The 17,430-nt window shown below is 48.8% G+C and overlaps 1 protein-coding gene across 3 annotated transcripts in view; it reads left to right on the forward strand.

Annotated features, from left to right (window-relative positions):
- LOC119375584 (glutaminyl-peptide cyclotransferase) overlaps nt 1-17,430 on the forward strand; it is a 354,571-nt gene that overhangs the window by 179,014 nt on the left and 158,127 nt on the right. For all 3 annotated transcript variants that reach the window (XM_037645800.2, XM_049420407.1, XM_049420405.1), the window contains 2 exons: nt 12,493-12,603; nt 15,333-15,518. In XM_037645800.2, the coding sequence (XP_037501728.1) occupies nt 12,493-12,603; nt 15,333-15,518 (297 nt within the window). The remainder of the gene's footprint in view (nt 1-12,492; nt 12,604-15,332; nt 15,519-17,430) is intronic.

Raw genomic sequence — 17,430 nt, forward strand, 5'->3', positions numbered from 1 at the left:
CAGGCTCAGCGTCTTGCTTGTCTTCGGTGGGTTTGCCAGAGTGTTCGGAGTTCACGGCCATAGCAGAGGAGGGCTGGGGTGTATCCAGTAGCAGCACTTACAGCGGTTCGCATTGCAAAAGCAATCTCGGGAATGTGTTGGTCCCAGTTTTTGTGCTCATTGCAGTATGCACGAATGCACTGCTTCACGGTGCCATTGTGCCGCTCGACCATCTGTCCGGCTGGCCTGTAAGGCACCGTGTGGCGCTCCGAGATGCTCCATCGCCTAAGCAGGTTCTTCCATAATTTACTAACAAAGGGCTTCCCATTATCGCTAGAAATAGCAGTAGGTACCCCGTGTCTGCAGATGAACTCTTCCACACGGCTGGCTATCTGCTGTGTTGTTGCTGCACGAAGAGGGAAGAGCTCAATGAATTTGGTAAATTTGTCAACAATGACCAGCAAGTGCTTGTGCCCCCGAGGGCTGGTAGGTAACGGCCCCATTAAGTCAATACTAAGTTCTTCCATTGGTGCTGCAGGCCATTGGCTTGCCATAAATCCTTGGGGTTTGCAACGCTGTGCTTTCGTCCTTTGACAGACTGAGCAACTGCGGACATACTTCGATGTGTCATTGCTCATGCCCAACCACACAAACTTGTCTCTGATGCGCCGCAGTGTCTTGTAGAATCCTGCATGGGCACTTGTCGGGTGGTCATGGGCCATCTGCAGGACCAAGGGGCGAAGGTGAGTAGGCAACCAGGCTACTGTACGGTCGCCGCGACATTGCACCAAAAGTCCTGATGGCTCTAGATGAGACGTGGATGCCAGGTCCTCCAGACGACGGGTTTCGGCAGTGCCTTTGTGCAGGTACTCTCCCTGGATAGTTCTCGTTATGTCACACAAAAGAGCATCACGTTGTTGTTCCTGTGCTAGTTTTTTCGCACAGTTTATAACACTGAGGTCCTCAATGGTGGTTGGCAGGCAGGTTTCAAACGTGACAGAGCCTTCGTCAGTGTCCAAGTTAAGTGGCAAAAGTCTCTCAGGCAGGCTTTCAGCTGCTGTCTTGGAGTTTGGCTGAACAGGTGCCCGGCTTAGGGCATCAGCAGGAATGTTGGCCTTACCACGACGGTGCTTAATTTTGCACTGAAACCCTTGAAGGCGTAGCACCCAGCGCCGCACACGAGGAGATGCCTGCTCAGTGGTGAACATCCAAGCCAATGACGCATGATCACAGTGCACTTCGAATTCTGTGAATTCCAAATAAGATCGGAATTTCTCTACAGCCCATACGACGGCCAAACACTCCCACTCCTGGACTGTGTAATTATGCTCCGCATCCGACAAGCCTCTGCTGATGAATGAAATTGGCTTCAAAATGTTATCCCGACGTTGCAGCAGCACTGCGGCGATACCAACACTGCTGGCATCTGTTTCAACAACAAATGGTGCATTGAGGTCTGGCAAGCTCAGAACTGCATCTGTTGCCAGCATTGCTCGGAGAGTCGCAAATGACTGTTCTTCAATGCTCGTCCACTGCCATTTCTGTTGCGTCTTGAGCAAGTTGGTTAAGGGCTTAGCAGTGAGGGAAAATTGTGGAATAAAGTTCCTGTAATATCCAGCTAAGCCCAGAAATGCCTGCAGTTGCTTCATGTTGGATGGCCGTGGGTACTCTGCCACTGCACGCACCTTCTCTGGGTCTGGTCGGCACTCTCCTGGAGATACAACGTGACCAAGGAAGGTGAGGGATTGAGTGCATTGTTGTACTTTGGTTGGATTAATTGTAAGCCCTGCATTTTTGATGCGTTCGAGGACTTCACGGACGTGTACCAGGTGTTGTTCTATTGTAGGAGAGTACACCAAGACATCATCAAGGAACGCCATGGCAAATTTGTGGTTTATGCCCTCAAGAACCCTGTCCATTAAAGCTTGGAATGTGGCTGGGCCTCCAGCCACACCAAACGGCATCCTTGTGAATTCGAAGGTGCCCCTATGACATATGAATGCAGTCTTCTCAACATCTTGTTCCCGCAGTGGAATTTGGAAGAACCCTTGGGAGAGGTCAAAGCTTGTAAACCATTGTGCATTACCTAGCTGAGCCAGGAGCCAATCAGTGCGAGGCATTGGGTACACTGGTACCCTTGTGCAGGAATTCAAGCGTCTGTAGTCGACAGCCACCCGGTAGCCTCCGGATTTCTTTCCCACCAGGACTGGTGCACTTGTCCAACTGCTTATGCTCCGCCTGATTAGGCCTGTTTCTAGCATCTCGTCCAGGCAAGCATCCATGATGCATTGTTTTTTTGGATTGACTGGGCGCAGTTTTGTGCGCACTGGTGTGCTGTCACCTGTGTCGATAGAGTGCTCAATGAGTGTTGTACAACCAGGCAACTTTGTGAAGAGTGCCTCATATTCTCCCAGCAGGCCCCTGAACTCACGCGTCACTTCTGCTTGCTGTCCTGAGCCACTAATGGTGTTGCATGCCACAACGTCTGGCTGTTGCTCAAACAAGTTTCCAAGGCAATTGGCATCATCCACTGGATCTGGGGCAACCTTCCTGTCTGGTTTGGCAAATGGAACAACAAGCTGTGGCTCCATACCTATAGTCCACCCGCCCAAAGCTATGTGCAAGGACATGCCAGTGGCTGTAAGGAAGTCCCTTCCGAGCACAACATCCTGGCACAGGTCAGGCAGACAAATAAATTTTTGAACCCGGGAGCCGCCATCCCACTCAATTTTGCATTTTGTAGCCTCGGAGCTCTGGGACCAACCTGATGCCAAGCGGAGTGTTCGAGTTTCGCGTTTCCTTTTTCCCCCCGAAGAGCATGCCTCACTGGTGGCTAGTGGACCAAGGAGACTCACGCTGGACCCAGTGTCGAGCAATGCACGGAACGTCGTACTGCCGATTCGAACATCCAAGAGCGGCTCCTTCCCTCCTCCGGCTGCAGATGCAACTTGCATAATAAAATTGCAGTAGGAACCCGCTGAACCGGTGCCTACTGGCGCCCGTTTCCCGAGCACTGAGCCTGGAAGTGCCCTGGACGGCCGCACTGGAAGCAAACGGCGTTGTCTTGGCGCGGTCTACTCGCACAGTTGCGTGCAATGTGGCCGACGCCGCCACATCGTCGGCAAACAACTTGGCTCGGGGCCCGCTGAGGTCGACGCCCTGCTGGTGGTCGGTACGTTGGTGCGCCGACAGATTGGGCCTGAATTATGGGCCACTGGTCCCGGTGGTATGACGGTTGCACTGCTGCGGGGTGGAGGGGCCACGCGCACCCAGGTGTCCAACCGGCATTCGGCGCGGAGACGACTGCTGCGGAGTGCTGGGGCACTGCCATTGCGTCAGGCATGCCATGCGCCGAATATGCCAAGTCGCGCGCGACCTGATTTGTTTTGGGTGGAGGAGGCCGATATTGTAGCCGGCGCCGCACTCGCTCCATCAGCCCATCGGCCGCATCCGCCAGGGCCTTCAAGCTTGAGAAGGTGGACCCCGCTACCAAGTCTTGCAGCTGGGGGTGCATTTGGCTCAGCACTCTGTCGACCTTGACGTCGTCGGCAACCTCCTCTCCGATTCGGTCGTAGAACTCGGAAATAACATAAATAAATTCTTTCAAGTTCTCCTCCGGGTGTTGAGTGCGTGCCTCCAACTCTTCCTTCAGGCGCTTCTTTTCGTCGGCCGACGCGAATTCCCGTCGGAAAGCGGTGACAAAGGCATCCCACGTAGCGAAGGGACCCGCGAAACGATGCCACAATTTCGCGCTGCCGTCAAGCGCCGCGGTAACGACGCGGCGAACTCGGTCCTCCAGAGCTATGCCGTTAATCAGGCAAAAATTGTCCACTTTGCTGAGGAATTCCTCTGGGTGTTGCACATCCTGGAAGCCCGCGAACCGAGGCAACGTGGTCGCAATGGGCGCTGTCACCGTCGCCGACATTTGTGTAGCCGGCGGTCCAACAAAGGCCGGTCGGCGCTCGTTGCCTCCGGGAACCACGGGAGCGGCCATTAACGCCTGCCGCAGCTCAGATGCTATGCGCTCGCGTTCGATAGCCGATCCATTTGTCTGACGCAGCATAAACTGTACGAATTCATCGGGAATTTCAGTCGGTCCAATCCCGGACGAGCCCCCACTTGTCATGTTCGTTGTGTTCGTTAGGCCTCACTCCCCGAATCCCGCGCCACTCACGTCCAACCACAACACCGTCCGTGCACACTCTGCCCGCACACAGGCCGGATGTCCACTGTTGCCACCACGCCCAGGGGGCGCCACATACCCCCATCACTACCAATGGATGCCCTCACAGTACCAACCACTGGCAAGCGCCGGCACGCGTTCCACGCGCCTACGCGTCAAATGCGTCGCGGCGCGCCCCGTGGAGGAAAAGGGCGCGCAACCACTGGCAAGCGTCGACCGCGCCGACGCTCGCTTTCGGCAGAGGCACAGTGTTGCCTGATCTTTTTGTTTAAAACTGTCCATGTACAGCCTAGAACGGTGCGTTATCAATGGAAGCGAATAGACTGTCGTTAAAATATTGATTGTGCTTCACCCATCACTGTTTTGACTATTTAAGAAGTAATTAACATCGCAATGACCAAAGTAACAACCACGGTATGCACAAGTAATCGACATCGGCGCGTGCGCTGCTAAGTTCACGTCTGCATCACAGGACACAGCCAACGATGTTTGCGAGATCGCCAACGCTTGTGCGATCGCCTTCTTGACGCCTGTTCACGGCCATGCTATTAGTGCCCAACACGAATATAATCATCCTGTTCATGAAAATGGTTCTGCTCCAAGAAGCGGACGGGAGCGGCGTCGCCCGCACCGTCGGTGGGCTTGACGTCGTTTCTTGGCACGTACTTTAGTTACGAAAAAAAAGGAAATAGACGTTTGCTGCAAAGTCCAAACGAGGTGCCCTAAAAATTCGCCGCATAACGACTAATACTTTTCACATTAACAAAAAGACGGCTTTCCCGCGTACCAGGGGCGTAGCCAGAAATTTTTTTCGGGGGGGGGGGGGGGGGGTTCAACCATACATTATGTATGTTCGTGCGTGCGTTTGTATGTGTGCGTGTATATATGCGCAAGCAAAATTCAAAAATTTCGGGGGGGGGGGGTTGAACCCCCCCCCCCCCCCCCTTTGGCTACGCCCCTGCCGCGTACCACGGGTGTCACCGTGACTAATATTCTAGCTGCCTAACATGAGTTACAGTTTATTACATGGGCCAACATTGAGAAGTTCGAATCCTGGAGCAAGCATACATACTAACTCAAATTTTTTTCAGTAGCATGGAAACAAGAAACCAACATTACTGGAAACTCACAGTTGCTTATGTCCCGTCTAGCAACAAAATGCAGGTAAACTGTAGCACTGCAAGTATGGCCTGACTTTCTTGTTTTCTAATAAATGAATATGCACTGTTCACCACAAAATACGCATCGAGTTCATAATTAAACAGTCTATTTATTTATTTATTTTCAAATATTGCAGCCCAATGCAGGGCTACTGCAGGAGTGGTGTACACGAATACAAAAGGAAAGAATGTATACAGTAATATCGCAATAACTGCTTCAACAAAAGCAGATATCGCCACCTGTTGAGTGCAACTGGGTTAAAAATGACAGAAATAGAACACTAATATCATACAAGTGCCTCCAAAAATCAGATACATTCATTTCACGAACGGAACCAGGTACATCATTCCAGTGTTCGTAAATATCAGAAAAAACTGTATTTGAACATGTTAGTGTGCACAAAAAAATGGGTTATGTCAAGATTGTGATTGCAGCTGTGCACTGTGTAGAAGGCTTTTGGACGTTGTCTGTAGTCTAAATATCGCAACAAACCACACCTGACATTTCATGATGCGACAGATATCGGCCATAAGATTGGAACCGAGCACTGGTTTTTGCACGTTGTGTGTAGTCGAAATATCCTCTAGCGCAACAAACCACACCTGACATTTCATGATGCGACAGATATCGGCCATAAGATTGGAACCGAGCACTGGTTTTTGCACGTTGTGTGTAGTCGAAATATCCTCTAGCGCAACAAACCACACCTGGTACTTCATGATGCGACAAATATCGGTCATAACATTGGAACCAAGCACTGTGTAGAAGGCCTTTGGACGTCGTCAGTAGGCAAAATACCCTCTAATATAATAAATCATGCCTGAAACTTCACGATGCGACAGATATCGGTCATAGGATTGGAACCGAGCACTGGTTTTTGCACGTTGTGTGTTGTCGAAATATCCTCTAGCGCAACAAACCACACCTGGTACTTCATGATGTGACAGATATCAGTCATAAGATTGGAACCAAGCACTGTGTAGAAGGCCTTTGGACGTCGTCAGTAGTCAAAATACCCTCTAACATAATAAATCGTGCCTGAAACTTCATGATGTGACAGATATCGGTCATAAGATTGGAACCAAGCACTGTGTAGAAGGCCTTTGGACGTCGTCAGTAGTCAAAATACCCTCTAATTAATAAATCATGCCTGAAACTTCACGATGCGACAGATATCGGCCATAAGATTGGAACCGAGCACTGGTTTTTGCACGTTGTGTGTAGTCGAAATATCCTCTAGCGCAACAAACCACACCTGGTACTTCATGATGTGACAGATATCGGTCATAAGATTGGAACCAAGCACTGTGTAGAAGGCCTTTGGACGTCGTCAGTAGTCAAAATACCCTCTACCATAATAAATCGTGCCTGAAACTTCATGATGTGACAGATATCGGTCATAAGATTGGAACCAAGCACTGTGTAGAAGGCCTTTGGACGTCGTCAGTAGTCAAAATACCCTCTAATTAATAAATCATGCCTGAAACTTCACGATGCGACAGATATCGGCCATAAGATTGGAACCGAGCACTGGTTTTTGCACGTTGTGTGTAGTCGAAATATCCTCTAGCGCAACAAACCACACCTGGTACTTCATGATGTGACAGATATCGGTCATAAGATTGGAACCAAGCACTGTGTAGAAGGCCTTTGGACGTCGTCAGTAGTCAAAATACCCTCTAACATAATAAATCGTGCCTGAAACTTCATGATGTGACAGATATCGGTCATAAGATTGGAACCAAGCACTGTGTAGAAGGCCTTTGGACGTCGTCAGTAGTAAAAATACCCTCTAATTAATAAATCATGCCTGAAACTTCACGATGCGATAGATATCGGCCATAAGATTGGAACCGAGCACTGGTTTTTGCACGTTGTGTGTAGTCGAAATATCCTCTAGCGCAACAAACCACACCTGGTACTTCATGATCTGACAGATATCGGTCATAAGATTGGAACCAAGCACTGTGTAGAAGGCCTTTGGACGTCGTCAGTAGTCAAAATACCCTCTAACATAATAAATCGTGCCTGAAACTTCATGATGTGACAGATATCGGTCATAAGATTGGAACCAAGCACTGTGTAGAAGTCCTTTGGACGTCGTCAGTAGTCAAAATACCCTCTAACATAATAAATCGTGCCTGAAACTTCATGATACAACAGATTTCGCTCATAGGATTGCACCAGAGCACTGTATAAAAGTCTTTGGCAAGTTGTCTAACATAGCTAAACTGAATGAATGTCTTCATATTTCAATTATGCTTAAGTGCATGCATAGTCTAAGTTAGTGCATATACAAAGAACTGAACAGAAATGAAATAGTCCTTGCAATACATCCAAGGATTTTGCATTTGAAACCATCAAATAATTATTTCATCTGGATTCAGTGTGGAGGAAGAGATAAATATGTGCGCAGTTTAGAATGGTGTCACAAGTGTGTGAGGTTCCAGTGAGGCACCGTTTGAATTCCTTCTAAACAAAGAGCAGCACAGTAATATTGCACTTTCATTCCTTTTGCACATACGTGTGATGTCATGCTCTTCTCTTCTTACTATCGTGTCATTGTGCACCTCAGATTTCAATGGAGGTGCTTGTAACTTACAAGCTTTTTAGCAAATTAGCTGTCCAGCTGTAAACAAAACATGTGTTATATTTAAGTAAACTGTAAAACGATGGAGAAGCGCCACTGTTCACATTCTCCCGTCTATGAGTATCAGAAAAGACTAGGGAGAATGTGTGTCAGAATAGACAGCCTGCAAAACAAGGCATGTGCAACTGGGCATGTGCTAAGGTGTAGTTGCACGGCAGAGAAGCAGACCAAGAGTCAAGATGTGAAACAGCAGGCAACACAAGCAGCACTTAATCATGCAACTTTCTTTTTCGATCACCACACTCGCTCACGTTCGAGCTTCTATTTTATACATGAATGTAAATGAGACCGCTGACAGCTTAATGTGTCGGCGTCGCTGGTACCCGGCACGAAAACACGTCACACTGCTACCAACAAGCACACGCTTGTTGTTAGCTTGGCAACACACGCAAACGATTTGCGCCGAAGTCAACCAATGTTTCAGCGTCGTAAAATCCGCAAATCCTCCTCATGTACGTTGTCACATCACTGAAATGCGTTGGCAAGTGCGATGTTCGCTTTCGGCAATGATGAAGCGAATGGCGATGTTGAAAACAAACACACTGTGGTTAAAAACTCCTGCGTAAGCGCCACGCGAAGTCTCTAGCGTCATATATAGCGTCTATGTTTCGACGGAAACAACTACCATCAATTTCCTTCAACCAAACTTCCTCACATGAACTGGTTCACACGAACTCGACGGTAGGGGCCTACGCTGAATGCAGACGACACCGCTCTGAATTGACTTCGCGGTAGGCGAGGGCTCACGCTGAGGACTTCAAACCTCCGAAGCATGTTTACACCCGTTCCGAGCGCAGATACACACAGATCAGAGCACAGGAGCAGCGACATGCCGCAGTAGTAGGTACGATGTTTTCACTCGGTCGACGATGGCACTCAAAACCGGGGCAAGGGCAGCCGGGAAGCATTCGCTGGATTTGTCGGTGTCGCTCGAACTCGGCACGAAACAGCGTCCCACTGGTAGCACTCGCGGTCGTTCGCCGTGTCGTCGACGTACTGGATGACGACGCGGTCACTCAGGAGCGTTTGCGACCGTAGTTTCCGTGCTTGCCCTGCACTCGGAGGTGCCTTCGAAGCGGCGGCCATTAGGCATAGCACTCAGAGGTATCGCGGCCTCTGATTGGTTGGCGCCGCCGGCCCATGCCGGCCTCTGATTGGTTGGCGCGCCGTACGCGTGGTGACGTAGCCGAAAATATCAAAGTCGTCTTGACCCCGCGCGCCTCGAGGCGTATGGACGCGTACAGCCCTCCGCGACCGACGCCGAGAGGCGCATTTGACGCCTAGGCGCGTGCATACGCGTGCACACGCGTGCCAGTGGTTGGGGCTTAACGCTAGCTCGAGGTTTTGTGAACGCATTCTTCAAATCGAACGGCCGCTGCGGGGAAGGGGCGCACCTCGATGCTCTCCTCGTCTTCGGAGCGGTGGAGTGGGAGAGAATCCGGCTCAAGGGCGAGACGGTACGATTTTCCTTGCGATGCGACGGCCGACACGGCGGTGGGGGAGAAGGAATGGTGGCTGTCCGATGCTATGAAAGGTCACCATTCCGGTTACCCCACCGACCTGTCAGACGTCGCATCGCATGGAAAATCGTACCGTCTGTCTCGGCCTTAATGCGTGGCATGCGGGAACCGCGGCACATCGTATCGCGCAATGTTGTGACTACGCGGTGTAGTTCTGTTTTCTTTGACGCGCTCGCTGTGCGTTAGCGCCCGATATGGTGTTTTTGTTATCGCCGCATGTCAAGTAACAAGCATGATTCGTTGTGGAAGCGGTAGCAGTAGATGTAACAAGCTTGACTTATCTCGCAAACGATCGCGATCGTTCAGGAAGCGGATGTCGACAAGGCTGCTATCTTGCTAGCCATCCCGACGCTTGTTGGCGGTTATCGGAGAGCTCACTCGCTGTGATCCCGAGCTTCAAAGATGCTATTTAGGACTCTGTGAAGAATAGAATAAATTTCCAGGCGAGAGCGAGCGTAGCTAACAGGCCCATTTACAGCAAGTGAAAGCTTTTTTCTTTCTTTTTTTTTCCTGTGAGGGCACTGCTGAAACAAGTTTTAGGCAGTCGACCGATATTTTTGTGGGCTGCGCCTCGCAATTACCAGTTGTTTGAGGCCCGTGTACTTATATTTAGGTGGACATTAAAGGCCCCATATGGTCGGAAATTTCCGGAGCCCTCCACTACGGCGTCTCTCATAATCATATCGTGCTTTTGAGACGTTTAGCCCCAGATATTATTATTATTATTATTATTGTTGTTATTATTATTATCGCAATTACCAGCTACACCACTGCTTATGTGGATGTTTTGCAACAAAGCCGAATAACAAAACTTTTCAGAGCCAAGGCATAGCGGCGACGGTAATTCGCGACACCGGCACGGGTCCCTTTTGCTCGATTCGGCGCGCGATGTCGGAAAACTGTAACGTGACCACCATAATCGGATGTGCCGTAATTCAGGCTGTTGCCGTGCTTTCATGCGATCTTAGCCCGCAGCTATTTTGCTTTTTTTTTGCGAGAGCAAAAAAATCTCCACTCCAGTCGAATTTTTTGCCTGCATGCGGACCATTCAAACATGATTTTATTTCAAATTAAGCACTTCCTTGGCACAAAAGTAGCACTACGATGTTTCTGGACCGCTATTGCAAGCATCAACGTCGACTTAATATTTGCCTTTAGTGTCCCTTTAAGTCCAAATCGCGATTACATCACCCCGCGCGTTGTATACTCTGTGTGAGAGTGAAAGTGCGCTGGCGCTGCCGACGAACGGGGCGTAACCAGAGATGAAACGAGCCGACCGCCTCCTTCGCGCGATGGGCACATGAAGATAGGAGCCGGAGGGTTGGGGAGGGGGGGGGCTGCTTGAGTCCGACAGGAAGTGTGTGGTACCACCAGCGGGTGTGGTCGCGTGTTCCGCGGTCCTTTAGAGGGGATCAGCAGACGGCTCATACCTTTGTAGGTGTTGTGCTGTAATTGCAAAACTTCCGTTGAAGACATAGCAGTGGCATATCCAGAGGAGGGGAGGGGGGCGGTAGCGGCGATACCTCCCCCTCCCTTGAGTGCCTGTCGTCCACCGCCTCTGTCTGGCTGCCTGTTGAGTTTGCCCCCTTTCTCAGGTTGCTTTACCTACTACTGGCCAAAAGGGGTAAAGAGAATCTTGTCCCTGCTCACTACGCTACCTCCTTCCTCATCGCGCTACCCTTTCCGGCTTCTCTATGCACATTTCCAACGAAGGCTTCTTAGCCGCCGCCGTAATCCCCTCTGTATGCGTGACCCATCAAAATGAACTGCTGAGGCAGTGAGTTCAGCCTTTGTAACCCCCTACCCGATCGTATGATGGAACCCCCCACCCGCCAATGTAGGCACCTGGATCCGCCCCTGAGACATAGATAGGTCACTTCTCTTACTTCAGCAGCTGCATTTCCTGAAGGAGTGAGCTGCTAACCTATATTCATATAAAATTTCTATTTGTTGCTATCGGATTCAATATTTCGCTCTCGCGGTGAAGCTGTGACTATTTTTTTTTACGTGTGACAGTTTTCGATGTTGCGCGTTCGTGGAGAGCAAATGGTTCGGCTGGGCAACATGATAGCAAAGGCGTCGCACGGCTCTGGTCAACGCACGAGGATTTAACAAGTCGCAGCAGCAGAATAAGGCCAATTCCACAGTGCGTTAAACCTGCATTTGTTTCGTTTTACACGTGACATTCTGGCAAGGCATCTAACTGTGATTGCTGCACCTCAGGCTCAACAAAATTGATTTTTTCACGCGAAAAAAAAAAAAGCTTTTTTTTGTGTTGCCGTATTAGTCGAGCATTCTTGTGGCATTTTCAGTTCAAAGTTAATCCTTAGGTAACTATGCCTTGCGTGCAGGCCCGTAGCCAGAAATTTTTTCGGGGGGGGGGGGGCACTTGCTGAAAACCTTGAGTATTTGAGAAAAACACCTATTTTCATTACTTATTTTTCGTAAAAACACCTATGTCACCAAGATTTTTTTTGGGGGGTCCCTTGCCCCCCCCCCCCCCCCCGGCTACGGACCTGCTTGTATGAAACGTCGAATTTCAGTTTCACGAAGTTTCAATATAACGAAGTAAATTGCCGCTTTTACCAACTTCGCTATGTCTAGGTTTAACTGTTCTCTGTAGTATGCAAGTGGGATTAAGTCACGTTTACTTTTTAACGTGTCTACCAGAGAGTGACATCATCGAGCGACATGGTGTTGTCTACCCATCTTGATATAAAAGAAAGTTCTGTTTCACTCGGGGAATTTTAGCAAAAACACGGTGAAAACCTGGAAAACTCAGGGAATTTAGAAATATCTACTCGGTAGACATCCTGGTAAGGTTGCGTAAAATTATGTACTATTCGTGCACCTTGGTGCTTCCAGAAAGTATGCAGCCTACTATGTTTTGGTCACAAGTACTAGCCGTGGCCACCAATAAAAAAAAAGATAGAGAACGAATGATAGTTTGTGCGTGTGTATGCATTGGGGTTCTAAGAGCTTTCATGTGTCTTGGCTAGGTCCACAAGCATGGAGTGTTCCTAGGGGCCACTGACTCTGCGGTGCCCTGCGCCCAGCTGATATACTTGGCCACTGTTCTGAATGACAAACTGCAGGAGCAGACCAGGCGGGTAAGACCACCAGCAGTATTGCTGTTAAGGTACATAAGAAAAGGCATGCTTGAAGCTTGTTGGATACTTGCCAGTACGAGTCCACATGAAAAAGGTTAAATGAGGCACCCTCACCTGTCGTTCAGTATGATGCCCCGGTTTATTTAGCGATAAACCAGGTAGTGAGAACCGAAGGGTGGAAAGGCCCGCCTCCCTTTCTGTCCTTCGACGCAAATACACCACCCCATGCTTTCTTTTTCGCTGAATTTTCCTCTTTCTTCACCCAATTCGGCACGCCGGCCCCTTCTTTCTTCGCCAACCCCGTTATCGCAGTTACCCTTTCCACTTCTTTTGTTTGGGTTGGAGGAGAGGGTACGAAGCATATACATACACTCGTCGAAACGTTGGCTCTAGCGACACCCTCTCTTCTGAGCTGTATCCTAGATGCATAGATGCACTCACTAAAGTTGTCCTTAAGCTCAACTACAGAATATTGTGACATTTACTCACCAGGAAAAGCTAAATGCATTTGTGTGTGCAGCTGCCATATTTTTGATATGACACACACCGCAATGGGAATGTTGCACCACATCCATGACACTTGTGTCATGACATCTCTCCATATATACTATGCACTAGTTACTTGCTGAAGTTATATAAACCATCTTGAGTCGCGCAACGAGACAGGACAACAGAAAGGAGCAGACGAGCACTGGCGCAAACTAACAACTGATTTTATCGAATGCCACAGGTTTATATATCAACAAGCTGCACAGGCGCATCGTCACGACTAATGAAGAAGCAAAACACGAACTCTGCCATCAGTCAACTCTCTTAAAGTATGTTGCTGAAGTTTTTGTATTGGCTAGCGAGTGTGTTCATATAGCACGGAAATTGTTCATGTCTTAAAGACATAAAAGTAAAGGCGTTGAGCGCATGCAGTTTTGTGCCTGGACGTTCTCACCAAAGTTTGCAAATGCAAGAAGAAAGTGATCAGCCGCGATCAGAAATCAAAGCAGGGTGGGCCTCCATGTAGGCACAACCTGGGAATGAAGGTGAAGGCTAGAAATAGAGTAGTGCACATGTGTTCAAGGAATGGTGCAGTGCAATGGTGCAATATATCTTGTCAGCAGCTCAGACTGGCATGAATCGTCCGAGGATGCTTCAAAAAAGCAGGTGATCCAGTTGGCACAAAACCCAAAATTGGATAACTGAGCATGTTGAAGATGCCTCTAATAAATGTAATCGTATTGGATGAAGAAACTGCAGAAGAGCGCAATGTCTGGCTTGGTCATGAATTTCCATGGTCTAGACAACACTTTGCATACATGTCATGAGGCATTTATGTCATTATACAGAGAACCAACAAACAACGAAGAAATTCGGTATACACTCGAAGAATGTTATAACGGAATTGTAGGAAGAGCCAAAGTTAACTTTGTTATATCGAGTATTTCGTAGTACCCATTTATGCCCCTTACTGCAGCACCGGCCAGTGGCGTGCATTACTTCTCCAAAAGAGAAGATGATCCTGCGGAGTGCGGTAACACTATAGAACCATGTATGTGATGAATTGACAAGAAACCACAAATGGCTGCTGCTGCTGATGATGATGATGATTATGAATTTACAGTACCAGCACACCCACACACATGAGGTGCCAAATCACCTATAGAGTTAGTACAGACTCTTAAGGAAAAGCTGAGCCGAAAGAGTGCCGACCACAAGAACACCGCCATTACCGTACCTCTGCGATTGTTGCCTTTGCATTTATTTACATATTCGCTAAAATTAGCGCTATTTAATGTGAGTAATGCTGGCAATAAAAATCGAACATGGGCACTTTGAGAAATAAGAAACATGGAGACAGTGTTTAACGTTCACTTAAAATATTTCTAGGAAAGATTCAAGGCCATTTAGGCAATTTACTGCGCGCGGAACTCACGGCGCGGGAAGATGCGTTTGCAGGCACTTTTGCTAGATGGCGCCACCATATCCACTTGAGTTCGAGATGGCGGCAGCGTCTTCTCACTGGTGAGTCGCCATGCGTCTGCGCTTTCTGCTGACACATACTTACAGCTCTACTTCACATGAGCTCATTTTCATTAATTACAATGAAAACTGAATACCACCGTCAAGTCTAGCACGCGTCTCAGGAGCTGGTAACGCTCGCACGGTACGGTAATGGCGGCGCCCTTGTGGTCGGAGATTCTAATGCATGGGTCCTATGGGGAGCTTTTCCTCTAGAGTCTGTACTAACTCTATGAAATCGCTCACTCAATATCCTGGAGTCCTCTTTGGACAATAACCCATCTGATCACTGAGAAGTTGACGTGAGGTGCAGTAGTGTTACTTTCGACGCAATAAACACTTTATTAGCGAAGATGTTAGTCTCACATCATTGTTGATCTTGATGCAACTTTCACTGTCACATTTATGCAACAAACAATAACATAGTGTCCCTCCAGGTCACCGCTCATAGTACCAATCACATGTGCAAGTTGGTTCGCTAAATTGTCGAACAATGTTGTGCCCTTAGAACGAGCTCTGATTAGAACCTCCTGTCTGCTTCCATCGTCCCTGTATTCTGGACAATGCAGCCTCGAATACGACACAGTGGTAAACTTTATTGCTTCACACGGTCATTTTGTTTCTTATGTACCACTGCTTTCTCTCCTTCGACTTGGAAAGTATGAAAACGAATGCAGCACGCTTATATGGCATAGCAATCTCTTCTACGCTGTGTGCAGGGTGATGGCTTGACAGTGCAGCTCATCTTCTTCGATGGCGAGGAGGCATTTGTGCGCTGGAGCTCAAGTGACTCCCTGTACGGATCACGACACTTGGCATCCTTGTGGCACCGTAACAGCACCCAGGGCTACAACCTTGAAGGTTGCCTGCCTCGCTCCGACATTGCCACCCAGATCGATCGCATGGTCAGTACAACTGCTGTCAAGGATTTTTTCGTGAACAGCTCTCTCGGTGGCTGGCAGTCTTGTTGAGATGAATGCGTGCAAAACACCATGGTTTTGTCGATGTTTTCTGCCGTGACTGGCGCTGCCAATAGATGGACAAATGTTCCGTACATATGTGCAAATGAGAAGTGCAGATTCTGAAACAACATAGTAACCGCTTCCTTTTCAGTGATTCCACTGAAGTTGGTGCAGCAAGCACCTTGCATGAGCATTTCTCACGTAGAACACCAATGGATAAACAGGGCTCCTTTCCAAGGAAGAGCCTCGCCTTTGGTGGATGCGAAGATCAGATAATTTTGATAGGTTTAGAAAAAATTGGAGGACCCTTAAGCTTCGCCTTTATAAGTTGAACGTGATAGCGACATCCGGCCCCTATTGCGCACTTCAACCACTAAGTGCACACTTATTAATGTGTGTTGTTACACACACACGCACGTGCACACAGAGACACGCGCGCGTGCGCGCGCGACGTGGTCAGGTCAGGAAAGCGGAGGTCAAACGACAACAACGCCATGAAGATCCCTTGCTGAGAGCCAGGGAAGCTGAAATGAAGCGTCGTCGTCGTGATGTGGATCCCCAACCACGAGCGCGGGAAGCCGAACGACGCCAAAATGACGCAGAACTTCGAGCTCGAGAAGCGGAGGGCAAGCGTGAGCGTCGCCAAGACAGCCCTGACATGAGAGCGACTACTTGACATGAATGTCCCGCCGGCACTCGTCGATTAGCAAGGGCTCTGCTGTAGTCGTATGGCCTCCGAGATGGCAGGGCGCGCGGCGCGTTTGTCATGTAAGGCCATAATGTTTGCAGTTTGATATATTTTCCGCTAGATGGACATAGTTGTCCATTTTGGGGCTGTTTGTAATTTTGTGTGTGTGTGTGTCTTTAGCATGGTTTTTAGCGGAGATGGGTGCACTATACCGACTTTTTCGAAGCATGGCGTCGCGCACAAAACGTAGTTTGATGGCCTCGCCAATGCGCCTACAAATCGCCGAATGGGCTCATTTTCGTCGTGACACCTGCCGAAGAAAATGAAGAAGAATCGCTCAAGGCTGTGCTTAGTTTGCAAGGCACATGGCATGAAGTCCGAGAGCAGATGTGAGTGCGAAAGATGTGAAGTTGGTCTTCACATGCCTGTGTACTTCAAAGTTTTTCACACACGAAAATGGCACTGAAACGTTTGATGCAGTTAAGCGTCGCCTTGCGCGATTGTGCAGTTCTGCCATGCAACATTAAATGCGTTAAGGAGACTCCTTCCACTACATGGCATTTATATAGCGTTTTTTCCCGAAGCAGTTGCAAGTAACATCGTGGATTTGTGGCAGGACACCTGCTTGCCACGCGAACGGCCCGGGTTCGATCCTCAATGGGACCGAAGATTTTTATTGTTTATTTTATTTGCTTCTTTCTCGATTTTCCGGTCATGGACGATTTTTCGCTCACAACCAACGACGCCGTCGCCGACACCGGAATTTCTGCGACACGAGCTCTCTAACGCTATCGCGTTAAAACAGTTGGTCCCTTACTTGCAGCCATGTCATACACTGGATTGGGCTCATGACCAGAGCAACGTGCCCTTTCTAACCTGCTTTATCGGCTACTTAATGTTTGTCGCATGGTTATGATAATGTCAGGCGCCGTTCTTGCTTTCTTTTGACGTCTTCTGATTTCATCCACAAAAACTGTAAGCAGCGCTCGGCGCAGACTGCGTCGCAATGATGAACCATCGCGATTCTTTGACATCATTCTGTTGAGATCACGCGCAGGACGCCAACAGTAAAGATTATTACAGAGCTTACGCGACCATTAGCCATAACGCCGGAAGGTTCTATGACTGACGTATAAAAGACGACGCGTTCCAGCGATGATCAGATTA

The sequence above is a fragment of the Rhipicephalus sanguineus genome, chromosome 11 (genome assembly GCF_013339695.2).
Source record: "Rhipicephalus sanguineus isolate Rsan-2018 chromosome 11, BIME_Rsan_1.4, whole genome shotgun sequence".
NCBI classification, from domain to species: domain Eukaryota; kingdom Metazoa; phylum Arthropoda; class Arachnida; order Ixodida; family Ixodidae; genus Rhipicephalus; species Rhipicephalus sanguineus.